This window comes from Elgaria multicarinata, chromosome 3 (genome assembly GCF_023053635.1).
Source record: "Elgaria multicarinata webbii isolate HBS135686 ecotype San Diego chromosome 3, rElgMul1.1.pri, whole genome shotgun sequence".
Lineage (NCBI taxonomy): Eukaryota > Metazoa > Chordata > Lepidosauria > Squamata > Anguidae > Elgaria > Elgaria multicarinata.
The window spans coordinates 79,745,876-79,773,859 of NC_086173.1; the positions used below are offsets into that span (position 1 = coordinate 79,745,876).

General features: G+C 42.8%; 1 protein-coding gene across 1 annotated transcript; it reads left to right on the plus strand.

Annotated features, from left to right (window-relative positions):
* Positions 1-1,033: 1,033 nt before the first annotated feature.
* On the plus strand, positions 1,034-27,630 carry SHROOM1 (shroom family member 1). The gene is made up of 7 exons (XM_063120688.1): positions 1,034-3,841; positions 7,672-7,742; positions 17,161-17,802; positions 20,688-21,242; positions 22,849-22,999; positions 25,296-25,568; positions 26,352-27,630. The coding sequence occupies exons 1-7, from the start codon at positions 1,181-1,183 to the stop codon at positions 26,604-26,606; spliced, it is 4,608 nt and encodes a 1,535-aa protein (XP_062976758.1). The 5' UTR covers positions 1,034-1,180; the 3' UTR covers positions 26,607-27,630.
* Positions 27,631-27,984: the final 354 nt, after the last annotated feature.

The following is a 27,984-nucleotide window of genomic DNA, read 5'->3' on the forward strand; positions in this document are numbered from 1 at the left end:
AGAATCAGTAAGGTGTGAAAGCAAACTACCTATTCAAATGTTACACAGAAGTGGGAAAAGCAGAAGCTCAAGTGAATCCTACATCTCTTTTTTTCTGCTTCTATGAGATGTTTGAACTAGTTCTTAGGATAAATGAATCAGATGTTTGTATGTGGATTTACAGGGGAGATCAGTGAATCTAAGTGGGCTGTGTGGTTACAAGATCACATGCAGAAGTCTCTCACTGTAACCCATCCAGCTAGGTTGGATGGATTCAAACAGATAGTCCTTTAGGCTAAGATCCCATTGACATAACTCACAAAAAAAGTGCATTTGATCTCTCATTATTTGTGCCACGTTTGAATATTGTTAATGTGAAAAAAGGATTTACAGTGGAACAATGTCAATCTCAGCTCTAGTACCAGTAGTTGCTCATACTGGTTTGTTTATTGCATCATTTAAAGGCCATAGTGATAAAAAAAAAATTTACAAGACTGAAAGATCAGCAATAGTTTTGTATGTATAATATCCAAGAAGACCATTTCCCAAGAAGTACTCCACAAGGTAACCCTTTGCATTGACTTAATGAAAGTATTTATGCTAATATGGATTTTAGCCTTTTTCTTTCAGGAGTAATATGTAAAATAGTAGTAATTATGCATCATCTTTTCACAGTATATCTAGTCAAAGAATAACATTCTGGGATTATACTGTAAGGTACAGATCATTTTGTTTTGAAGACATGGGGTTAAATTCAACATCACCTGAGCAGTCTTCCACTCGTGCAATGGGAGTTCATCTTGCTCTCCTCCCACCTGAAGCCCTTCTGTGTCCTCCTGCCCCAAATCTGATATGGATATGCACAGATAGCTGCAGAAGGGAGGGGGAAATTGTTCCATGAGTAGTTTCCATTCCACTGTTGGACACACAGGATTGATACAACCTGTGGTTTTGGGTAAAAGTATATCTCTGCTGATAAATGTTCTGTTGAGGATTGTCCACCAAAAAAACCTTCACAGATGTATCTCAATCACCTCTTTTCTTTTCTAGGATTCATCTCTCAGCTCATGAAGTGCAACGGTGACATGTGAACATTCCTACAAGGAAATATGCTCATTCTTGGCTGCAAGACCAAAGACCTCTTCTTCCTTTTAATGTCAGTTCATTTTCTGAAGGACTGGATAGATTCATAGTAGAAAATATGTCTTATGAGAGTGAAGTGTCAAAATGGAACCTGAGACATGTCAGAGGAATAGCTGAACTCTTGCAGCCAGTGGCCTCACCCAGAGATGCTAACAGGTTTCTGCCAGAGAAACCTGCCAGTGGCATCGACCAATGCTTGCACATTCCTGGAAAAGCAGACTCTGCATACAGTTCTTTCTCAGGGGGCTCAAATCTTCCAGAATATCCTACCCCATTATGCTACAGTGAACATGACTCTCTGCCCCTAGAGCAGCTGCCATATATGGACTCCGGATACGTAAGAAGTATTTATAATCCCAGTGCAATACATTTTCAGCTTAGGCAGATGTATGAAAACAAGACCGAGCGAAAGAGCAGTCACTATAAGTTGGAGGGCATTGGTCGCAGTAGGCCATTTGGAAGCACTCCTACTCCTGGGATGTTATACCAGCCACCATCGCCACAGGTCAGGTTTACAGCTCACCCACCATCTCCACCAGCTCGAGTAGATAGCTATGAAGTTAACAGAAATATAGATCGAAGTCCTTCTGAAATCTGCTTTGACCACAGCATACAAACAGAAGTGTGCGTTCAAGACAGCAGCAAAGACCTCCCTTTTGACTCCACAGGAAACTGTTACAATGCTTCTTGGCTCTCTAGCTGGGAGGATGAAAGTCCAGTTTCAGAACAGGGTGACATTTGGCATCCTCCCAATCAATATACCACAAAGAAAAATAACTCTACCATTTCCACGAAAACGTCTTTAATTATTCAAGAAAATTTAAAATCTGGTTCTTTGGCCAAGACCCAGAAGATTTTGTGTGCTCAAAATTCAGTCCATGCTTATAAAATTCCTGAGGCACTGAACTCTAAGTCCTCTCCTTCATTACGTACCAGCCACAATGCTGTTAATGATACACAAGAGAACAAACAGTATTTCTATGCCTGCAGTGTACACAAACCTCCCTTCGCAGAAGCAGATCTGCCAAGCACCGTGGCAGTATCCAGCAAACGGGACGGACAGCTTTGTGGTGCTCTGCGTATGTTCAGAGTTGACACTCCTTCAGGCTTGGATCCGGAATTCTGTGAGAGCGGTTCGAGCTTAAAATACATGGACAGTTCTCTTCCTGATAAGACTGCGGTAAGGATAATTAATAGCTATGAAAACAAGAAACATTCCTTCAGCTCTGAAGAAGAAAACAGTATAGATGTTTGGCAGCCACTTACAGAACAGCAAACTAGCATGCAGAAACCACCATCACATGGTTTGAACCTTGCAGAAACTCCTCATAATGAAATTTATGAGGCTGCCAACACAATATCTTATTACAGCTGTGATGCAGAGGAGTCTACATCCCAATCCATCAATGGATTTAGAAAAGCAGAGCAAAATGATAATAATAGCATCCCTGACCTCCTTACGAACCCCAGGCAGGAGGAAGTGCTCAAGCCTGTCCATTTTCCAAAACAACAATCTTCTAAGAAGGCTGAAAGTCAGTCCCAGGACAACTCTGCCAGTGTAAAAATAAACAGAAAGACAACTCCTCTGCTTTACTACCTTTCTGGTGGGAAACATTCCAACTTTATGAGTCATAAAAATCAGGCTCAGGAACAAGATGTCTTCTCTATGGAATCCTCAAGGAGTAATCACCCAGTCTCTGCAGAACCAGTAGAAATACCAAGAGACAGTAACAGCCATGTGAACGAGATTGCTGGCAAAGATGAAGAGTTCATTCTGGAGAGCCCTGCCTCCTCAGTGGACGAGAAATTCAAGAATGATTATCGGGAAAAACTTAAAGTTGCTCAGAGAAAGGTCCTGAGGGAAACGTCTTTCAAGAGAAAGGATTTACAGATGAGCTTGCCCATTCGGCTAAAGCAGAAGCCCTCTGCAAGGCCATCCATTCAGCATCTTAGGTCTTTGTCATTATCTAGTACAACTGAGGACTCCACACTGGTTCCTCCACTCAAGCCGCTGGAAATCATCAGTAAAGAGGAGGAATCAAAAAGGCCACAAGCTATTCACATTGGGGGAAGGAAAAGGGCCACCAAGGAACAGAAGAAAATCTCCTATTCTGAACCTGAGAAGCTCAACCAACTGGATGATCAGAGAGATCAAAGTGCATCGTGGAGACAGAAAAATGCAAGGTCCCGGTCTGATGAGATTAATGAACAAGATACCAGGATCGTCAGAGGTAAAGCGCTGGAAAATCAAGGGAAGGCCCTTTCTAAGGCAGAACTGAAGCAAATACAACACAACGCACTACTTGAGTACATGGAACGGAAGATTGGGCAACGACCTGCTACCGCAAAGAACAGTGCACAACAGAAGCCCCCTTTGCAACCTAGGGCTTCACATTCAAAGAGGTTTTTAGAAGACGGCACTTCCAATCCCAGCACCAGCAGAAAGCTACAGAATATGGATGGCTTCTTTCAGTTTCCTGCTCCCGGGGGAATTCCTGAACCACCCACTTTCTCCTCTGCTTCAACTTCTGCAACCGCCACTGATAGATGCAGTGCCCGTTCTCCAGTGTCCGAAATAGCTAATTCGAAAGTGCAGGCTGCTGTCAGCGAAGGCAGCTGTGCCAGCAAGTGTGCCTCAACTAAAAGTCTTCTTCACTCAGGTTCTTCTGCCTCCAGCAAAGGCCGAGGGAGATCAAAATCTGCTCCTTCTCCTGTGCAGGTAGCTATTAAGATGATGATATAACTCACCCCTGGTGCCTGATGATTATTGTGCCCTTTGATGATATTGCTCTTATCGGGCGATCAGTTACTCTTACCAATAATCTAAAAGTTTAATCATATGGGCCACAATGAGTGCATTATAATACACACGAACTTGTATTTTGTCTGTGTAAAAGTCACTCTGTTGATTTTATTGGAAAGAAAAGAACAAGAGGGTAGGAAACAAGAGGGTTGAACAAGAGGGTAGGAAAGTGTGACTTTCTTATGCATCATCCATTCTCACAAAGTTCTTAGTATTCTGTTAAACAAACAGTATTTGAATGATGATCCGGTTCTCTAATCTGAACAGTTACATCCCCTTGGTAATACCCTTCTTAAACCAAAGGCAGCAGACAGACTGAATGAGCATGATCAAGCCAAAATAAAACCCACTGATTTCAGTTGAATTTCAGTGTGCTTAACTTTGGGAATGATCCAGCTATTAAAATTTCAGCGTGGCAGAGAATATAACATGTGCCTTACCTTCTCTCTCATTGAAATCATTGGGGATTAAGTTTGGCTGATCATGCCCAATATTTCTAAGCAGTATAATCCTATAATTATATCTCCCCATCCCAAGCATTTAATGCCATGAAATGGTGAACAGATTAGCACTAAATCTGTAGTTGTATATTATTAAAATAAAGTGATCTTTGCAGTAACAAGGAATGAGAAACTAAAAATAACTCCTGCAACACCTTCTTCTCTATCTTATATAGAGAATTGTTTTGACCAAGGATAACATGTAGTTAAATATTCATATGTCATATCATTATCTGATCTTCTCTTCTGTTTCATATTTTCCATTGATGAAATAGATCAAATTATGTAGTCAGCTCCTGGTCTTCCAACTTCTTTTCAGCTCACGCTTTTCCAAGACAGTAATCTGAATGAGATGGCGCAATTATAAACTCATCGTGAATAATTTCCTTACTTTCTGATAGCACTCAGAGCCACTTCATATAAGACAAGCTTCCGATGTGAAACTCGCTTGTGATGAACTACCCTCAAAATTTACAGTTTCCTATAGGGAAGTGGCTTTTGAGGACGAAATGCTGTCTGGTGTGAAGAGGTGCTCAGATATCATGTACGGTTCACTGATACCCATGCTGAAATATGATTGATTTCCACCCTCAGCAAAATCCTATGGGTTCTGTAACTCACCATTCTATGAGTCTTCCTCTGGGTCTTCAGCCTATCTTTCAGCCAAAAGAAACCCTATGTCTTTTTCCAAACTCTGTCTGTCTGTCTCTCTGCTTAATACCTTGCTCAAACCAATTTTTAAAATTAGGTACATGCTTTTTCAAATTTCTGTCAAACTTCACAACTATTTCCCAGCTGTAGGTGAGAAATATGCACTTCTCAGTGCTGAAATTTGAAGGACAATGTCGATAAAATGCTGGGAAAACAGGATAAGGAAGGCAAGCAAAGACAAATGAGAAACAAAAGAGAGAGAAAGAGAGATTCATTGAGTGAGAGAGTGAGATTGTTCCCTTTTCAACTGAAGCTATTATTACCTATTTCTCTGACAAGAAACCCACTCCAATCTCTCTTGTTTGCAGGTACAGCCAGAAAACAATGGCAAATGCACTTATTAGCTTATTGATGGCATGATTTATTTATTTATTTATTTATTTTTAAAGTAGGCCAAATACACTGACTATATGGACTATTGTACTTCGCTTTCCTAACTTTCTAAGGGGAATAGGCCATGGCTCAGTGTCTCAATCTCTAGCGTTTACATCTTTTTAAGAGGATCTGTGCTCAATGCTCAAATTCCAGGGGAGGTATGAGGGCCCTTTTGTGATGATTTAGAAGGCATGGGGGGGGGGGGCGGTTGGTGCTAAAATTAAGGGGAAATCAGAGAGAGATGGCTTGCATGGATTTCATTAAGTGCACCTTAGAATCATAGAATCATAGAATAGAAGAGTTGGAAGGGGCCTACAAGGCCATCGAGTCCAACCCCCTGCTCAATGCACCTTAACCTTTTTCTTTTCCTGTTGCTATTTTAGTTATTCAAAATTTATAAAACATATGCTATATAAAACATTGTAATATCTGGACTACATTTCCTGAAACGTATGAACCATAACATAGAACTCTGTTTAAGTCTAACTCATTTTAATTGGATCCCCTTTGCCTTTCCCCCACCATGATTTGAGCGGTAGAACAGATGGTGGAAAAGGCTCTTCTCTGCCGGAGGCCTTGGAGTGTTGCTGCCAGTCAGAGGAAGCAATACTGACCTGAACATACCTGTGGTCTACATCAGACTCCATAAAATGTAGCTTTATATAGTTATATGTCATTCAACATATGAAGACCTAGGCAGGATCTACACTACTGCTTTAAAGTGCTTTATAACAGTTTTGACAACTGTTGGGGCCCAGGACACACTCCATATACAGTTGTCAAAACTGTTATAAAGCACTTTAAAGCAGTAGTGTAGATCCGGCCCTGGAGATTAATGGATTAGTAGAGAGTACTCAAGCACTAAGTTTGAATGCCAAACTACACATTACACCTCCCTCCCATGCCACTATGAGCAACAGGGGGGGAAAGTCCCCATAGGCACATTTCCCTATAACTCAGAATTGCACAAGCAACTTTTGGGGATGGGGTCACAGCTAGGGAGTTAAGAGATAAATCTATCATGTTGTGATCCCTCTCAAAATGCATCCACTGCACTTGTGGAAATTAAAGAAAATCAAAAGGCAAAACTACACAATTAATAGTTTGGCCTTTAGAGAGCTGTCTTAAGATCTGCATTACTATTCTGGAACAGGGGAGAGTTTAGGTTCTATCATGAAAGGACTAAAGGGGTTTGATCTAATATTTAGATTATGTATGTATGTAGGTATGTATTAGGTTGTGCCATCATATTGGCATATACTTCATTCCAATGCTGAGAAGCACACACATCCCATCATCAATAAATGTTTCATCTTTTGGAACTGGGAGAACTTCAGTCTAATCCCACCTCATTATCACTGAGTCCTGATTTCAGTCTTCGTAATCTTAATAGTATGCTATAAGTGAATGGTACCTATAGGTGATTAGCTTAAAATGGATGTCACTGATTATCATGATAGAATAAAAATACCTAAAAACACCCATTCTATGGTAATATCATCTATGATTATGCACCAGTACCAGATCCTCTTCAGAGAACTGGAGAAAACTTATTCTTACCACAGAGAATTCAGCATTGTTTTGCCATTGTTGATGCCATCTCTTTGACCAGAATAACATGGCCTTCTGTAAGGTGAATCAGTTGATGATTCATTGTTTATGGAGCAAAGTTTCATAAAGCTTGGATAGTCGGTATGTATTGAAAGGGTCAGAGTACCCGATCCAGCCTTTCCATGTGCCCCAGATAGCCACACCCCCTTTCTTCTAACTGCCAATAATTTGCCAGTTTTCAGCTTTTTGCATTTTTCTTTCCATTCTGAAAGGTTGGAATGACTCTCCTCAGGCTTAATTACTGGCAGGAAGAGCTCTAAGCTAAAATATACTGGCATTTTGGTCTCACCTCTTTGCCTCGCCCACCACTGGAATATGGCCCCCAAGTGCTTCTTTGAAATTGAATCTGGCCCTCAGGCTGAAAGAGGTTCCCCACCCCTGTTGTAAGCGAATGTCCATATTTAATCTCTCAGGTGCATTCACATGGGCACAGTAGTGTGCTACAGGAAATGCAGGTAGTTATGAGGAAAAGCAGCCATTTCCCCCGCCCCAAGTTAGCTGCTTAGCCCATGGACAGGCTCCCTCATGGTAATTTTTTTTCTCTTCCAGGATTTCTACAGATCTACAACCTGCTCAGCATTATCAGCTCAGGACCAGGAATACTATCCAATGTGCCCCAAGTAAGTGTGTAATAACTCATAGGGCCAGTTGCTCGTATGTCTGTGTAACACACATTGGCAATATTCTCTCTCTTACAATACCTTCTTCTGGAGAATTGAAGTATGACCTGCCCTCTTCACAGATACACCTGTGGCATCCCAGAAGCCATTTCCATTTGCTTCCAATGGTATAGTGGTAAATTTTGAAGTCACAGCAGTCCCCATAGCCATGCCCCCTGGGAGAGTCCAAAAAATTGATCCGTATCGACAAACCAGTTCTAGCAGTTTTCCTCTCCTCCGGTAACAACTGTTTCATAGAGTGGATGCCATTCAAGACCAAATCACCCTGAAATATTTTTCATTACAAAAGGGAATAAAATATTGTTGCTGGGAAAATACATCTCCCACCCAGCTAATGTGAGGATTGAAGCTAAGCTCAGAGAGAACAGGGAAGTCTGAGGAAGGTTGGCAGATGACATCAATGTCAATAATAATAATAATAATAATAAGCCAGTGCTGTGTATCGGGGTAATTGCTTACCCAAAATATAGCAGAGTGCGAAATAGCAGCAGCGTAGAGTCTGGAAATGGTTTCAGCTTGAATTTAGGAACAAAAAGAAGCACTCACGGTCTTTGGTCAGTAAGAAGCTTTACTGACACTAAATAAATTACTTACAGAATAAATGGTCATATATACAGTCCTTTCACCAACAGTACAGCAACACAACGTAGCAGTATAACATCAGCAGTCTGATAATGTCAGCAGTAAGTTCCAGCAGTAAGTTCCAGCAGTAAGTTCCAGCAGTAAGAAGCCATACAACATGGACTTCTTAAATACACTTTTCTCCTTGGCCCAATTAACCAATAGTCTCTTCATCTTGTACATCTCGTACCGCACGTAGGCCAGGGAAGAATCTGCTTCATACTGGACTTCTCCTGGCAGAGACAATCTGGCCAAGGACATCTTTTTAACTCTTTAGAGTCCTTTTCCTTCTGTGGGTAAAAACCTAACCACAACACCCTTTCATTTTTAACTACAGAAAAAATACAATTTACATTTCATTACATTTCACCTGTAAGAAATCAACTTTACATGTTTACAACAATCCCAACATTGTGTACATTTCTCTGTGTGTTACATTTCCCAGAGACTTATTTATATGTAAGCTTTTCTTTTCTTCTTCTTCCAAGCACTGTTGAAAAACTTTGTGCTTTAGGGCGTTGAACTACTTTGCAATCTTCCAACTTGCAAACTTTCAGCAATTTTAAAACTTTCTGCTTCTGGCTTTTTAGGTAATTTCCTTTGGAAACTTTTCTACCTCTACACCAAGGTAACACCTAACTTTCCCCAGAGACTTCAGTTTCAACCCTTCCTGCAGCTTTGGGCTGAGTTTTCTTGAATGTGGTCTTGGGAACTCCCTGCCACCAGTAGACGAACCACTAGCTCCACAATCATGTACTCTTTTGCTTGCCCCTTTGCATACAGACACGTGTGTTTGAAAACACCCCCTTTCAGTTTTCGCTGCCTGAAAACACTTTTCTTGCTCTTGTTCAGACAATTTCAACACATCACTGTAACATTCAGGTTCAGACTTCACACAACAAACACTGAATTCATCTGAATACTTTAAAGGTGGAATTCCTTTGTTTTTTCTTTGTGAACGACGAGGTACACTGGAAATTTCTTCCTCCCTTTCATTTCCCTCCTCCCTTCCACTTTTGGGAGTGGAAACACTCTTCTCAGAGATGTGAGGGCTCTGAGAAGTTAACCCCTGAGTTACTGTTTTCTCCTGGTTGTTCACAGTTTCTAACAGAACTTGGGAACCTTGAATCCTGTTCCAACCTGCCTCCTGAAAAGTAGCAGACCTAGAAACAACCACCTTCCCATGACTTAGGGAAAAACGCCAAGATTTGGATTGCATGCCAGAATAACCCACAAAACGTAATTTCACAGACTTGGTTTCACCTTTAGACCTTTTGGACTTTGGGATATGCACGTATGCCCAAGACCCCCATGTTCTCAAGTGAGACAAATCTGGCTTTGAACCAAAAAGTAAACAGTAAGGCGAACTGCCTGTAACCCTGCTCCAGGTTCTATTACACAGATAGTTTGCGGTTAAAAATGCTTCTCCCCACAAATCTTGCTCAGCGTTTGCATCAGCCATTAGAGAATCTTTCTTCATTTGAAGTACTCCAATTCTTCTCTCAATTGACCCATTTTGAAAAGGAGTTTGGGGATCTATTAACCTGTGTGTGATTCCTGTTTTCCTAAACCACTCACAGAACCTTCCAGAAACAAACTCACCCCCACGGTCCGACTGCACAGAAATAATGGGCTTGTTAAAGAACTTTTCCGCCCAAGTTTTCCAATCCCTAAAAGTTTCAAAAGCTTCTGTTTTTCGCTTCAGTAAATAACACCAACTAAAGCGTGTGTAATCATCCAGAATTACAAGCACGTAACTGGATCCCCCTTGTGTAGGCGTGAATGGCCCTACCAAGTCAATAAACACCAGTTCAAAAGGCTTTTGTGACACCCTGTCACTTTTCCTGCAGATGTTCTGCACCCGGGATTTGGTCTGATGACAGATTGAACAATCCAAGAAATTTTTACAGTTTCGCAAGCTTAACCCTGTACACACTTGAGGCATGTGACTTAACACTTTAAAACTTGCATGACCTAAACGCCTGTGCAACTCATGAACACAATTTTTATGGTCTGGCACGTTACCAGTTTGTGCCACCCTTTCTTTACCTGCACCCATGTAAAACAGTCCATTTTTAACATGTCCCAGTGCCACATTTTGTCCATCCTTAATCACTTGGCACTCATCCTTCTGAAACGTAACAACGTATCCTTCAGACGTTAGAGCACTAACAGAAAGGAGACAAAAATCTAAATCTGGAACATACAGAACCTGTTCACACTCCTTTTGCAGACATGGAACGTAGCAACAGCCAATTCCTTCCACCCTCGACGTTCGTCCATCTGCAAGCGTGATTGACTTCACCTTGCTTGGTTCCAACTTCCGAAACGCCTCTGGATTATTAGAAATTGTTCTGGACGACGCAGAATCAATCAGCCAAACCTCTTGGGCCTCGTTACACCTCACTGTGGCTGAAACAAATGCATTCGAGCATTCCTTCTTCTCTCCAGCCTGTGTAACTCCCTTCTTCCTTTTTTTACAGAAGCGTTTGATATGACCCGGCTGTTTGCAAAAATAACACTTTCTTACTGCAACTGCGGCTCTCTCCACACTGTTGTCTTGGAAACACTTATCTTTCTGCATTCTTTCCGCTGCCAAGGGCTGACTGCTTAACCCTTTCCTGGCAGTTTTCCTCCTTCCTGGAAAGACGCCGTTTCTCTTCTTGGAGCAAACGACCCGTCAAATAATGAAGAGTGAGTTCATCAGTCTTCATACTTTCCAGACTGGTTGTCAGAATGTCCCAGCTTTGAGGCAACGACCCCAAAATCAGGTAGCACTTATGCTCTTCCGTAAAAACGATTCCGACCTCCTGCAACTGGACAAATAGAGATCTCACCTGTTGGAGATGATTTGCCAAACTTCCAGCCTCCTCCAACTTTAACCGATACAGCTCTCTGGTGAGGCTCAGCCGTGTGCTTGCCGACGCACGCACATAAATCTGTCTCAGCGCATTCCAGCTGTCTCTTGCCGTCTCATCTCTGTTGATATGGACAATTTGCGAGTCCTCCATACTCAAGACAATGTTTGCTTTGGCCCTTTCATTCTGCTCTTCCCACACTTGTGCTTCTTGAGCAGTCTGACCAACCGGCCTCGGGACACTCACGACGTTCCAACATCTGTCCCGCTTCAAAAACATTTCCATCTTGAATGACCACGTTAAGTAATTTCTCTCATTCAGCCGTTCCACCGGAATACTGGATGCCATCTGAACCTGGGCCATCCTCACCGGCTGGGCTGGAGCGCGACTCACACTGGATACAGACCCGTCTGAGCTCGATGAACTGCCTGAGCTCGACTCCGTCTTTCCCTCCAGCGTTCCTTTGCTCTCAAGCTTTCCAGCAACCAAAAATTATGCCTTCCAGACTTTCTCTGGGCGCATAACCTATCGGGGTAATTGCTTACCCAAAATATAGCAGAGTGCGAAATAGCAGCAGCGTAGAGTCTGGAAATGGTTTCAGCTTGAATTTAGGAACAAAAAGAAGCACTCACGGTCTTTGGTCAGTAAGAAGCTTTACTGACACTAAATAAATTACTTACAGAATAAATGGTCATATATACAGTCCTTTCACCAACAGTACAGCAACACAACGTAGCAGTATAACATCAGCAGTCTGATAATGTCAGCAGTAAGTTCCAGCAGTAAGTTCCAGCAGTAAGTTCCAGCAGTAAGAAGCCATACAACATGGACTTCTTAAATACACTTTTCTCCTTGGCCCAATTAACCAATAGTCTCTTCATCTTGTACATCTCGTACCGCACGTAGGCCAGGGAAGAATCTGCTTCATACTGGACTTCTCCTGGCAGAGACAATCTGGCCAAGGACATCTTTTTAACTCTTTAGAGTCCTTTTCCTTCTGTGGGTAAAAACCTAACCACAACACTGTGCCCCTGTGTCCCTTTCCTGGGATACAGGGAAGCCTCCACTGCATCACTGTTTGCTTCCGGTTCCATTTCCACTGGTCCATTTTGCATCTACTGTAAATGTGGAAATTGTTGCTAGGAAGTCACAGCTGCATTCATAGAAAGGTTGAATCACGTATTAGGTTTTCTGTATCAGTGTATCCTTGGAGATAGCTAAGGATGCCTTTCATGGTAAAAAGTGATATGTCTGAAGTTACAATTTCCCTGTAGTTTATAGAGTGGTATTTTGGACACCTTTGAACAATTACATCTTTCAGATTTCCATGCAACAGGAAAATACTTTCCCACTGACCAAGCAGTATATGTTTCACTTGAAGATTGCATTGCTTGGAGACTGGGCATATTGACTAGGCAAATGTATGAAATTCACTGTTCTATGCTGTCAGATTGTGTGCCTTCATGTGAATGTGCATTTTAGGGTTATGCAAGGGTCCCCAGGTTTGGATATCATGGCAAGCCACGGCTTGAATATTCAAAATTGCCGCCCACCTGCACCACAACCCATGCATTAATAATCCATGGTGGAGTGTTTGATCAGTGAACTAGCCCTATGCATTGAGCATGGCTTGTTGTTATGTGCAAATCTGGAACTTTGGGTTAACCACAAACAACCCAGGAGGAGAACCCATGGTGTCTTGTTGGGTTATGAACTCTGGGTTGTTTAGATCATGAGTTGTCATTATGTGTGAAGTTAGAGTTCGGAGTTGTTTCACCAGGTTACAGAGGTATCAAGAAGAGTGGTTAAAAAACCCACCTGGGCAGTCTACATGGCAGTACTACAGCACTGTGAAGGCACATTTGGGAAACAGGGAAGGAGTGGGTTAAGGGGTGGGAATCAAACAACTTGGGAACTTAAAGAACACACTCATGCACTTTGCGCAATTGCCTGGCAGACAAATCATGAGTAAACTCTGGGTTGTCATTACATGAGAACCAGGTTGATGTCTTTGACACTTATGCAAGAGTAGCCGTAACTGCACAAACTATCATAATAGGCAGGTTGGTAGAGTGATGGCGGTGTGGGGGTGGGGGAGCATTTTTCATGCAACAATATTATACGTTTTGAGAGGCAGGAAAATCTGATTTCAGTGCAATGGAGGCATTTCCTTCAAGGAAGTCATTAGTCTACACTTCCAGCAGAATGAGGTGGTCAAATGGCTGAGGTGGCAGAAGGAACGGTACTATTCCAGACTGCTGGTAGACAATATCATTTTCGAATGCTTTTCAGTGCTACAAACACTTCTTGTGAATCCAAAACTAGTTCAGCAGCAGGGAGAAGGCTGTGTGAGTCCCTCTCTCCTAGTTGTAGTAGTATTTTTATTATTATTATTATCTGCAGGGAGTTTTTGACATGGGGCAGCACTGAACAAATAGCATGACCCACCTGCAGCCTGAAATAGCACAGTCCCCCTCCAGCAGCCCAAGTCTCTACCTTCTCATTCTGCTCCATGCACAGAAGACCAGGCCTCCATTTTCTGCAAGTGAGTAATAACCATGTCCACACACCTGCAAGAAGTTATTTGGGAAATAGAAGTGTGCCATCAAACCACCATTCAACTTTATACCTATCTTGGCATTTAACAAAGCAAGCTAAATGGGGCTGAGAAGAGAATGAAGTGGCAAAGTCCTGCCATGACAGGAGGTGCGTGGGAGCGGCTTGTCTTGTTGTAGCCCCCACTCCCACTTTATTTCCCCTCCTCTTGGTTCCAACAGAAGGGGGAATATCTGCACTGGCCAGAGCCTGGTATAGGCAAGGGGCCTGATCCTGGGGCCTCCCAGGGGCCATGGATCGAGCGGTTCCAAAGCTGCCCCTGCCCTGCCTGTGGAGTGCCCAGTGATGTACATGGATATGCCAGAGGGCCTCTGCAGCAGATGTGACCCTGCTGGTGGAGGAGCACGTCTGCCCCATCCTAACACACCCACACCTACATATACAATGTCACACTTGCATGCCGAGATAGGGATGAAGCTTCATTGATTCGTCTGGATGAATGATAGGGAAGAGCTGTGGCTCAGTGGCAGGAGACCTGCTTTGCATGCAGAAGGGCCTTGAGAGACACAGCCCAAAACGGCAAGGGTCGCCTGCCCAGGGCTTTTTTTAGAGCGCTGGGCAGGCTACCCTTGGCGTTTTTGTAATGCCGCTCATGGTGGCGTTGCTGTAGCTATTAGCCTTGCCCTCCTTCTTGCACTCAAAAGTGCACTATAATCCACGCAGTCAAGCAATAAAGCCAAGCAGCTGCTTAATTTCCAGCCTGTTCAGCCATCTGAGCTCACTTGTGAGGGGGAGGCGGTTCGCTGCAACAGTGGTGCCACCAGGTTCCCAGGTATCAGCAGGTGCTAGTGGGAGCCCAGACTCAGGTTCAGCCCCCTGGCATTTACAGCAGGGCTGGAGAAGACTTCGGTCTGAAACCCTCGAGAGACATGGCCAGTCAGTGCAACGGACTAGATGGCTCAAACAGTCTGACTCAGTCGAAGGCAGCTGCTTGTGTTCCTAGGTGGGGGCCACTGAAGGCTGCCTAATGGTATGGATGGCACTGACTGAGACCTTTTAAAGCTCAGGATGCTTTTGAGTTTCAGATCATCTCTTCAAATCCTAGGATTTTAATGGTGGTGCTCAGGATCACTACGAATCCTTGTAAATTCTTCACTCCGATCAGTAATGGAGACTATACATTTTCTCAATTATGGGCAGCATCCAATGCTGCTGCTGCATTTCCACTCATTCTGTTGCACTGGTGGGACCTACTGCTAGCCCAATAGGGAGTTAGCACTGCTGCCTAAAGCCATCACAGAAATAAATGGAAATACACGTTTCTGGATTGGGTTTCTCTGAGCTCAGCTGACCTGCCCAGTTCCAGAAATGAGTGTTTCCAGGGTTGCTTTAAGAACTGCTAGCTCCCTGTTGTGCTAGCACTCAGCCCCAAAGGTTAATTTATCCTCTCATGGACCCCAAAAGATGTACAACACCCACCCCTGTGAAATGTCTGCAAACAGTGCTGGGGAAACGCCATATTATCACGAAGGGACTGTAACAGCTTTTCCCCATGCGTGTTATTTGAGACCATAGCTCCACCATCTGATCTCCCGTAGAAATAACACTTGCAGTGCTAGAGGTGAAGCCCAAGAAAGAAAAAATGAAGACTTCTCTTGGTCTGCTTCTAAGATACATGTTCAGCATTTATTCTAAGTTAAATGTTTAAAATAAAATGGGAAAGCTTTGGTATCGATACAGTATCAAACTCTAGACACAACTGAAGTGAAGTGCAGAAGGACTAGAAAAATACTTTAGAGCTGTGATTTCCCCCACCCCCCCGGCTATTAATACAGGTTTATAGACTATGGATGATACATTTTATTGTCTTTCATTGGCAGAGGCAGCTACCAGAATAGCATATACATCAACCTGAGTCTGGTATCTCCATTTCCCATACCCTTCAATTATTTTTCCAAAATGAAATGTGATACCATAACCGCATTCCAGCGCATTACAATCTCAACTTTGAAACCGCTCATAAAACTGCTCCAGGTTTATTAGTTTTACACAGTTAACTGCCTTAAAATAAGGGAGCAGGCTGTTTTATAACCCCTCCAAGTATATCTTTGCTATCTGATGGTGAAGACAACTGCTCTTTTTATGTGTGCATTAAAATATCAAATGTACATGTTGTGGCTGTTACACACAAAGAGCTAGTGTTAATTAGCTAAACCATTTGTTGCCCAGGGGTAGCAGCAGTTCTCCTAAACACCCTTGAGAGGGAGTAGCTAAATAATCAAATGAAAAGACTTGAATAAAATCAATTAACACAGACTAATTAACACCACTGTATTTACCTGGTATGTTTATCTCTTCTCTCTCTCTCTCACTCACACACACACAGTGTGACATTGTTACTCATTTTGTGAATCTTTATAAGGTTCTCTTTTCTCTTTACTTTTTGGGGAGTGAATACCTCCCTGTTGTCTCCATGTCTAGCTGTATGGGAATGGGCCCAGTTTGTATGAAAACACCCTAAGAAATGTATTTGTTTGTTAAATTTATACCCCCTTTTTCATATAAAGTGTCCAAGGCAGCTAAAAAGCAGAAAATGCAGAATAATCAACAATAACAACAACCAAGTATAACAATGAACATAAAACAATAACACGGGAAAAACAATAAAGTAAAGCAATAACAGGTGAGAGCAAATAAAAAGTCTTATAATGGCAGATTAAAATACAGATTAAAGTACAGATTGAGATACAAATCAGCTTAATAGGCCAAACATTTGTTTAAATAAAGAGGCTTTTACCTGTCAGCAAAAGGATATCACTGAGGGGACTAGACAGGTTTCCCTCACTTAGGTGTTCCGAAGAAATTCACAAATGAACGCATGTGCCTTAACTGCTCTTCAGTCATGTTTCTCCTGAGAGAGGGTGGACCTACACCTGTGCCCCCCCCACACACACCTGCTTCACCACCCAGGAAAAGATGCAAGCCTCTATATCTTTCCCCTGCAGATGGGCAAGCTGCTGGAGGGGATGTCCTGATTCTGAGTAGACAAACATCTGGTAAGGAGAAGGTTAAGCAGCCCCTCTTCTCTCTCCCCCCTCGCCACAAATCAGGCCTCCTGTTCTTTGCTGAGTGGTGGAGGTGGTGGCCAGGTAGGGACAGGATGAATCACAGGATGGTGTGTTCTGCTCTGAGGTCATGGAGAGTTCTTAATTGTTGGAGCTCTGAAAAATCTGCTCATTTTAAATGTACATTAACATTGTAAAATCATGAATGAAATTAATAATAAAATCATTAATGACATATTAATTTGAAACCAACTTCAGCTCCCCATCACAGGAGAAATTGGAAGTTAGTCCATCCGATGGAACAGATGTTTATGTAGCTGGAAGACAAGGAAAGTCTATGGAAGAAACAGGAACATCAGAAATGGTCCAGCTCTCGCCACTGACCCAAAGTACAGATCAGCTTCACCATCTGAAGGGCTGGCTTGTTTTCCCTGGACTGGAGAACAGCAAGAACCACCCCAACGTGTCACAGAACTGTGAGTCTGCACTGAGACACCTGCCCAGACAGCCCCATGCGACAGGAGTTGCAGGAGGACTCAGGGGATTAAATTTGACAGCCCATGAACTCGAACAACCGCACACTGCAAACAGTCAGAGCATGAGCACTTCCATAGGTCTAGGCAATCCATATCTGGGCCATGGACCCCTGCATCCTATGGGCTGGTGGCCATCCACAAGTGTACCTTTGGAGTCTCTTCATTCTTCACTTGCCTCCTCTCCAGCTGAGGCAGACAATGATGCTTTTAGCAACTCTTATTTCAGTGGCTCAGAACTGGCCCCAAACCTTCCCTCTTTCCATGGACACAGTCAGAGGTCCAGTCCAGACCAGAAACCACCAGCTGCACCAGCTCTACCGGTTTCCACAGAAGGGAAGCCAATCAAAGAAGAACATAACATCAGGTAAACATTTTACTCCTGTTTGAGGTAATTGACTTATCTTATTCTGTTGGCCTGTGAATTCAGATGTATCACAAGTCCAATGCGTACATTACACAGGAGAAGGACCATTCTGTGACTCTCTGAAGGACATTTCTGTCACTCTGAGAATTGCTGTTAGTTGATTGTATTCTCAAAAGGAATTTTACCTAGAAAAATGCATATATACCAGAGGGGAGGAACAGAATTTCACCGGCTGTGTGTTCGTATTTGCCTCCTCCAACACTGCCATAGTTATTTCTAGACACGCCGTCAGGAGCTGCTGGGTCCAGAATGGGGAGGGTTTCGTTCTGTTTACGCCCCATGTGCTGAGCGATTAGAGCTGCAGCTTGGATCATCTCCCTAGCAGTAAAGCATTCTCAGGAGCTGGGCTGGCTCTTCCCCACGAAGGCTGGTCGTTGGCTCCCTTTGCAGGTATAGGTAATGCTCCCTGTGCAGCAGGGTCTTTCTGGCTCCAGAATGTTCTTGGAGTCATCTGCTACAACTCCCTGGCTCTGTGCCTTTTCGGTGCCAAGGCGAAATTCGTTGGGTCTGAATTTTTATACGAATTTGCCCAATTCACACCTCCCAAACCCATAACGCTTGTGCACTGAAATCTGCACTTTTCTGTATTATGCCATGCACGCTGCAGCTCACATAATGCGTATATTACAGGATAACTGCATTATATCGGGGGAAACCACTTACAAAAAGTGCACGCACTAGGAAAATGTATAGGAAAATGTGTATATTGGGGAAAATACACATGAAAATTAGTGCAATATTATTGTGTGGAAATCCCCCCCCCTTTTTAAATTACATTTGGGAAAATGAAGTGTTGAGTTCTTCTGTTCTGATACTCCCTTGTTCAGCTCCAAGCTCAGGTGTGATAGCTGTCTATGACTTGACACTGACAAGGATTGAGGCCTGGGTTCAAATGTTGTGGAGCCCTGGGCAAGCTACCCTTGGTGTTTTTGTAATGCCACTTGTGGTGGTGCTGCTGTAGCCGCTAGCCTTGGTCTCCTTCTTGCACTCAAAAGTGGGCTTACCCAGAGCAGGAGTGATGATGTCGTCTGCCAGAGCACTGGGGTAATTGGCAGATTTTCCTTGCTCTATCAAATGAATGAGATGATAAAGAGGCTTTTACATTTTACTGTTGTTTGTGACTGATTAGCATAGAAGAAAGTCAGAGAATGAAGAAAATAATCAAACAGAGGTTATATATTCTTTTCCTTTTGTTTGATGGAGTTCCTACTTCATGCTTGCAGTTTAAAAAGTGGAGGTTAGTGGCTTCTATTTTGGTGGAGCAGTGAATCCATTCTAGGTTTCAATAAGCACCAGCCAGAACTCTAAAGGAGCTATCCAAGGTATTGAACCCTATCCCCAAATAGGTTTGGCACATTGGATAGCTCCTTTAGAGTTCTGTCTGGTTCTGATTGAAACCCAGAGTGGATTTACAGCCTTACCAAAATCAAAACTACCAGGCTCCACTGAGTTTAAATGGTAATGGTTCTTTGCAAAATTGTTTGCATTTCTAATTAAAAGCAAAAGGTTGCATTTCAGTCTAGCTGAAGATCTTTTGTTAAAGCTCAATGTGTTTTACAACTTGAACCTATGCATTTTGAAGTAAACACCACTGCGTTCAGTGGAGTTTACTGCTGGGCAACTAGGCATAGGATGGCAGTCATGCCCCATAAACTGAATTAGATTTTATGAGTGAACTTTTTGTTCTGTTTGGGGTGTTTGTATTTAATAATGGAGTTTGTAACCAGAGTGTTAGCTCCCGCCTATGGATTTTCCTTGGGAAGGATGCCTACAGGGGCTTTCATGATTAGCTCCTGCACTTCATCATTTTTCATTACACTACTGCAAAGTGAAGTTACATCAGGGACAGTTCCACGTTTGCAGGGCCCTTCAGTGGGCCTTTCCCCACTACCTCTGTAGGCCCTTCCATTACAGTGGGTGACAGGTGGCCCCAATTCCTCTCTTGTCTGAGAAAGAGAGGAAGGAAATGGAGGCAACATGGCGCTGGGGAGGAGGAGGGGGCCACAGGCCATTGGCAACTGCCCAACTGTGCCACCGGATGCCCCCCAGGCCTCAATTACATTCGTCATCAGAAAAATCCCTTGGCTTGGCTGCCATGATATTGCTGTCACAAACAGAAACAGAGGAGGGCTGGGTGTATGCGGTTAAACTTGTATGTGCCACTGTAAAATTTAAAAGCTTGACAAAATTGCAGAAGACTTTTGCAAACATGCATTTGAGTAACTTAGGCTATAATCCTGTACATGTGTACTTGGGAGTAAGTCCCATTGAACTCGGTGGGATTTATTATTGAGTATACACACAAGGGATTGCACTGTTATGCACAGTGCACAGTCCCAGTAGACTTAAATAATGGCCCTGTTCAGATGACTTGCTAAAAGACGGTGGTTAAGCATTTTGACCTAAACATTATGGTGTAGCGTGTTGTGCGAACCATGATTTAGCGTGTCATGTGAACCATTCCTAAACTTGTTGGCTACATAAGCATGGTTTAAACTTGCTCACTAACCTTTTGCAGCAAAAGGGTTAGTGATGTTGTCTGAAGAGGCCCAATGAAACTTGGCACATTGTGTGGAAGCATCTTTGTTATGACTTTGTCCAATGAAATGTGGGGTAGAGGGAAACACTGCAGTTAAACACCCATCAGTTACTTGAGACACAGAAATTTAGCAGCTCCTGCTTATTCTACTTCTTCTCCCCATGCCAGGACATTTTATTTGTAACGTTTTTGTCTCTTGGGCACAGGAGCAGAATCAGTCGGGTTTGGGTTTTTTAAGTGGCAGCGTTGTATTACATAATTCTATACACCTTTTTGTTTCTTCTAGCTTCCCTGTCCCTGAGAAAGAAGGATCTAATCTTGGAGACAGTAGAGATGATCTGAATTATGCACAGAATCCATATCGTGCAGAGATGGCTCTTGAATTGCCGGCTTTCTTCTCCAAAGAAAAGAGTGACAAACATTCTCACTTGAAGAGAGACTTCAGTGAAAAATCCCAAGTGTCCAGTGCAGCTGGGAGAACGCAGTGGCAGCACTTAGAGACGAATGGCACTACGCACCACTCAGAGAACAGGACATACTCTTACACAGCTCTGTTAGAGAACCAGGAACATCATAATATTAGCATTCCATTAGCAAATTTGAAAGCTCTTCAAAGTGAATATAACCATAGCTTTCCAGCACAAGACATAGATGTATCTATAGCACAGTCAAAATCTCTGGAGGACCAGAGGTGTGAAGACCTTGCCATTGAGATTATTGCCAAAGACAAGACTCTGGTTGACATCCTCATGCCCCATCCTGTTCGGAAGACTGTGTTAGATCTCATGGAAGGACTTTTTCCTGTGAACATTTCAGTGTCGGGCAGATCCTGCAGAAGGAAGTAAGTTTAGGAGGCATGGAACCTCAGGTAGCATTCTTTGGGGAGGGCATGTGTGAATGTCAATTGCTGTCAACAGCACATGGGGTGGGGGAACCCAGATTCCATAAATACCAGTGATGGAGCATTGACTAACATTAACAGAGGTAGCCGTGAAAGCCCTGATCATATTTCTGCTGCATATTGCAAGTTATATTAAACAAACTCTACTGGAAAAGGAACCATCACTTAGTGGTACAGCATATGCTTTATATGAGTAAAGTACCAGGTTGAATCCCTGGAATCCACAGTTAAAAGGATCAAGGAGCAGATGATGAGACTCTGGTTGACTAAGCAAACCACTTCTCAAGCAAATAAGAAAAAATTGGAATAGAGGGGCAAAGAATTTGACCTTTGTGTAAGGCAGCTTCTCATCAGGGAACTTTTCCCAGCATAAGCACCATTGAAACAAAACAAGATTACAAGGGGATTGTACTGCTGTGTACCTTCCCTCATAGAGTTTGTGTGACATAACTTGTGATCTACCCAAATGCTGAGAAGTGCAGAGGAAGTGCTATAGGACTTTATAGAGTATACTTTGGGCCGGTCGTTAGGAAGTGGGGCAACATTGATTGATTGCACAGTTGTATTGACAGTTTGTATCAAATATTGTTAGAGATGTATGGCATCTTCTTTTTCTTTTTCACAAATGTACAAGCAGAGTATGGTGGAAGCAAAGATCCTTCTATAGCAGGCAGCAAAACAGCTGGTCCTGTATAGGATTTCAAGAGAGCTACTGCATGGTTCCAATCCAGCTAAACTCAGATTGTTCTCTCTTTCTCACTCACTGACATTCACTGTGGCTCAAACTTTAAAACTGCTAACAGCTTTCTTTACTGTCACATATATCCCAGCATTGGCCTTAGAACCGGGGCTGCAGGAAAAAATACCTATTCAGAGAAGAATGTCTCCTAACCACAACCTCCTACTGAGAAAATATCCACCAATAATCCCTCATTGGCAAGCAAAGAACCAAGGACAGCGACCCAGCAATCATAAGAGTACCTATGATGAATAGGAGAGGTTTTGAACAAATGCAGACCATCCCAACCCTGGCAGGCATTAGATCATTGCGTAGGATTATGGTGGAACCATGTGTTTTCAAGGATTTAAGGAAACATCGATACTTGGCAGAATAAAAGTGTTTTTGAAGAATTTAGCGCAGGGGTGGGGGAACCACACTGGGTCCAGGGGGCAGAGCCCTACTGCTTACGTCATTGGGTCCCCAGTCAAAGTGCCAGCTGGAGGTCTTTCAGCTGGCGCTTTGCCTGGAGACAACTTCTCTCATGCTTCCTCTTCCCTGTGTGGGGAAGGTGAAGGATGAGCAAAGGACCGTCATCCAGAACTTCCAGGACCCAGCTGAGCCTTGACCCTCAGTTGCACTCCCATCCTTTCTCCCTTTTGAAGGGATGGGGTCCCACGAACCAGATGGGTCAGCCTGGGGAGTGGGGGTCAAGTTGGTCCATGGATTAAAGGTTTCCTCTCTTTGAACAGCTAGCTCTCTGTTAGTGAATTCTTTGCTACACAGTTAATGAAGCATTTATCACAAGGCTGTTTTCTATTTCAACAGCCAAAGAAGCAGTCAACATGCAACAGATCTCTCTCATGAAACCAGAAATTCCTTGGGACAAAGAGTAGAAGATGCCACGCTTCACATCAGCCAAATCCTGAGCAAAAGCAGAGAGAACCTTGAGGATCCAGACAGCATCACGTCCAAGAAAGTAGGTAGATGAGTGACAGTGCAAACCTATACAAGTTTCCTCGTAAGTAACTTCCATGAGTTCAATGGGACTTACTCCAAGGTAAGTCTGCACAGGATTGCAGCCTGAGAAGACAAAAGCTTATTGGCACAGTCCAGCCAAAGCTGTTGCCATTTACCTATAATATTGGTTTTCACAATATAGAAAATGAAACTATGACTATGGAAATAGTTAGACTGAGGCGCCTCTGGCAGAAATTCTGTGCTTCTTTAGAAGTTCCACAATCTCCTTCACAAAAGAGGTGTAGCCATATTTCAGCTCTGCTAATCACATTCTGCCACCTATTACTTTCCCTATAACTTACAGTATGGTACTTTTTCACAGAGTGTCTTTACGTTAAGGGAAATTGTGTTAACCCGGGGCTTTTGTGCTTCCTGGTTCTTTGACACAATTGTTATGGGCTGAATTTCATGGGAGGAGAGGGGTGACAAAGGGTTTGAACTGAATACTTCTCCTCTGTTCAGTTCCAATGAGTTCTGTTGAGATAGTGCCATCTAGTAGCAGAAGATCCTGCTGTTTCCCAGCTGTTACCACTTTAAAAGTGGTTCTTTTTATCCTGGGATTTCCGGAGGTTTCAGTGGGAGACAACCTGATTGATGACAACATCATGAAATTGACCTGAAAACTTCTGTGAGTGGCCAATCATGAGTGTGCAATAAATTCCTCATTTAGAGGAACCCCCAGTCACTGTTGAAAAGCCACTGTTTTGTGTGTTGAGCCTGACTTATATTATTTATTTATTTGTTTAAAACATTTTTATCACACCCTATATCATTAAGATCTCAGGGCAGCGTACAGATAAAAGCATACAGTACAGCTATTAGCTATGATGGTTAAAGTGGGACCAGCTGGTAGTCCCAGCCTAAGACAGTTTGCTGCCTGACACAAAGGAGGAGATGCCCCCCACTTCCACGTATAGAAGCTGACTGGTCTGATAGCTGAATCTTAGTTCAACAGACTCGCTTAGGGAGAGTTTGTTCTCCAACTCTTTGCGGTCACTCCCTGCCTTCCTTCTCCTGTAGTGCCTGCTGCTTAAGGCAGCTGCCTCACTTTGCCTTTATTATTATGGTGGTGGTGGTGATGGTTTTAACAAAACATATTGGGTGGGGATGGGGAAAAAGAAGAAAAACAAAACAAAAAATTACAGATATAGAAATATCAGTATTCTATTACATGCTTGCAAAGGGGGCATTCCTCTAAGTATTTTTATTTTATTTTATTGATTATATTTCTAATCTGCCCAATAACTAATGTTCGCTGGGCAGATTGCAATCAGTTAAAAGACTAAAATGCTGTAGAATTGTTAAAAATATAAAATACAGTACAAATATTTAAAAGAATACAATGCAATGTAAAACAATAAAAAGCACTGGAATCAATGAAATAGCCATAAAAGTCTAGAAATAGGTCTCTAAAATGCCTGGGAGAAACAAATGTCTTTGGATGGTGCCAAAAAGATAGCAATGAAGGTGCCAGGAGAACCTCTTTGGGGAGTTCATTCCGTAAGTGGTCCTCTAGAACTGAGGAGGCCCTCTCTGCTGTAGCCACCCATCTAGCTTCCTTCGGCAGGGGCATCCAGAGAAGAGGGCCTCTGAAGATGACCTAAGAGTCCGAGCAGATCTTGATCTTGCTGTTTTTGCTTGTATTTTCATTAAAATAAATCGTATTTGTTTTATTTTAGAATCATGTTAGTTTTACACCCACATTTCTGAAAGAGCCTGCCTAGATGGGCTTTCTTGAAAAGTAGCAGTTCTTCTCCATCATCCTAATAAACAACTTTGGTGGTGGCAGTTATGGAGTAAGAGACCTTACTAGCTGATTAAAATGGCCACAGCTGAGTGGAGGGTCTGTAGCTCAGTGGTAGAGCCCCTGCTTTGCATGCAGAAGGTCTCAGGTTCAATCCTGGGCATCTCCAGGTAGGGCAGGAAAACCTGCCAGTCAGTGACAACAATACTGTTGCTAGATGGACCTATGGTCTCACTCAGTATAAGGCAGCTTCCTAAAACACTGTGCAGTCTTAGAATTTTTTATTTTACTCTCATACAAACTCAAGAGGGATTTTAAAGGCAGTAAAAATAGGGGTGTAACCCATTCCATCTGCCATATCCGATAGAATAGCCTTTTAGCAAAAATGTTCAATTTTCTTCCTAAAGGTACCTTCAGGCCTTCTTTAATACTGCTCCTCATCCGACAACCACCCAACTGAAATTGGTTAGTCAGACCCAAGTCATTTGCTCATCTGCTTCTCTCCTTGCAGAGAGAACTCATCTCCAGCATCCAACAGAAACTACAGGCTCTGTGGGATGAGAGGGAGCTGATCCAGTCTGAAGCTAAGGAGCATGCTGTCCGCAGCAAGGAGCTGGAGTCCATGGTGCAAGACCTCTGCAAGCCCAATGAATATGAGCGCTATATGATGTTCATTGGTGATTTGGAGAAGGTGGTGAGCCTGCTGCTGTGCCTGTCCAGCCGCCTTGCTCGGGTCCAGAACGCTATGGGGAAAATGGATGAAAACACAGATGCGGAGGAGAAGGTGAGTCCCGAGACCAGAGCTGAGTGTAGACCTCTCTACTAGAAAGAGAAATAGCCTTTATAAATAATAATAATAATAGAATTACCGCAACAGGAAAAGTTTACAGTTATTCCATTAGTCACATCAGTCACTGGCATCAGTGATACTTAAAACATGCTCAATAGTCAGGAAATTCCTGAATCAGTAAAAGACAGCATGACTTGGCAAAGCCCATCATGTCCATCTAGAACAATGTACTTGGGTGGTACAAGATTGTGCTTTAACTAAAAAAAAAAACTAAAAAATTTACACATGCTGTTTTGTAAAATTCTGTCATTGATAATTATTTGCTGATGCAATTGTACATTATTCTTGTAAATTTTTTTTTTGATTTGTTTATATATTGGAGGCTTCTAGCCCTGTTGGATTTGTTTTGAGGCATTATAGCCTCTGTATCAGCAAGAAGAATTATATCTTTTTGTATCCTTGATTACAAACAGCATATGTAGTACTGTTGTAAATATCACCCACATTAGTAATACAATTTGCTTATTTTTCATTTCACATGTGAGTTTTTGTGGTTGAGTGTCAAGCGCCCCTATTGTGTTTTGTTATTGCAACCACACTTCTGTTTGTTGTACATCTAGAAAAACTGCCATGAGCAAGAAAAAAGAACTAATAAATAATAGTAATAATAATAACAACAATAATAATGGAAAGTGACTTGCCAGAAACAAAAAGTAATTGTATGTTATGATCGCAGGCACAGTAAATACTGAGTTGTTTTGGGTTGTTTGTCTTCAGCAGTCACTAAACGAGCGGCACAAACTCTTGTCCAGGCAGCGGGAGGATGCAAAGGACTTGAAAGAGAACCTGGATCGCAGGGAAAGGGTGGTGTCAGGCATTCTTTCCAAATACATGAGCGAGAGTCAGCTGGAGGACTACAGGCACTTTATACAGGAGAAGACATCTTTACAGATTGAGCAGAAGGACCTGGAGGAGCAGATTAAGTTTCTTGAAGAGCAACTGGAGAGGTTGGAGAAGAGTATTCCTCCTTAAAGCCACCTTCGTATGCTGCTTGCTAGAAATCCATCAGCACTCACTGACATGGATTAAGAAGCGAACAAGGGCCGTGTCTGAGGACTTCCCATAGTGCCCTAGTGTTGACAAGGGCTTAATTGGCCTAGGCACACATTCTTAGGGAGAAATGACAAAACCTCAACTGTAGGTAGCAGACTCAAGCCCTTTCTACACCTAAGGATTATCCCAGGCAAATGGAGGGATCGTCCCTGCCTGCTCCTGGGACCCCTGCGTGTCATTTGGATGCACAGGGATGATCCTGGGAGAAAAGGCAGGTGTAGAAACGGCCTGTATCTTGAAATTACTGATGCAATGCGTGTTGCCTTTCACTGACGAATTGATGTGTTGTTTTTCTTCCCTGCTGACTGCCAGTCTGTTTCCAGAGTGATATCATCCCAATAAAAAAAACCACCACCCCAAAGTATCATAAAACTGTTTTCCTCTTAATGGGTGGAAGGAGCATTTAAATGAGTGATGATGTGAGCATTTGGGTATGAATTAGACACCAGAACACCAACTCTGTGGCACCTCACTGCAGGCCATTTAGCAAACAGCTTTTCCAGTTTAACCAGAGAGTACTCCACTCAAATAAAGAGCAGCTTGCAATGTTAATAACACTGAGTTTGTTTTTGTTTTGTTTTGTTTTTTTGAAACAGCCATAAAAACCAGCCTGGAACTATTCACATTTTAGGACTGTTTCGTTGAAACATTGGTGTGCAGAATGTTCATCAGAAAAAACTGTGGGTCTAGGAAGACCCCTGTCTGCCTGCCTTCCTGCCTTTCTCTTTTTCCTGCTCCCCAAATCTTACTATGTGTCTTTAAAATGCTGTGCTATTTCTCCACACTCTTTTCAGGGTTTGTTTTTAGAAATGCATCCAGCTCTTATGGGCCTCTCAGTGAAAAAAGTAAAAGTACTCCGGGTACACGGAATGGAAGAGAGGGGGCAAAAAATGTATTTTTGTGTGTGTATGTCTTTCTTGTATACTATGAATATTTTTATATAAAAAAGGAGAGATATTTTGACAGCATTCTATTTATTTGTTTATTTATATCTTAAATTTAAATACCGCTTCTTAACCAACATATGAAACTGCTTTATTCTGAATCAAACATAACATACTACGGTCTGTTTTGACCAGTTCCGGCTGCAGCATTTTGGGGCCCTTGGACACAACACCTTCAGTGGTTCCCGCTCACCTGGAAGAGGTGGGGTATGCAAACTGAGAATTTGCTTAGGCTGCATCTGATCTTGGATACTTTGTGCAAACTGGAAATGAGACAGTGAGGACGGTGGGCCTTCTGCAATGCCTAAACTTGCCATCCTCTGGAGGTGCCCCCTGGTCCTGAGTCTCTGTTC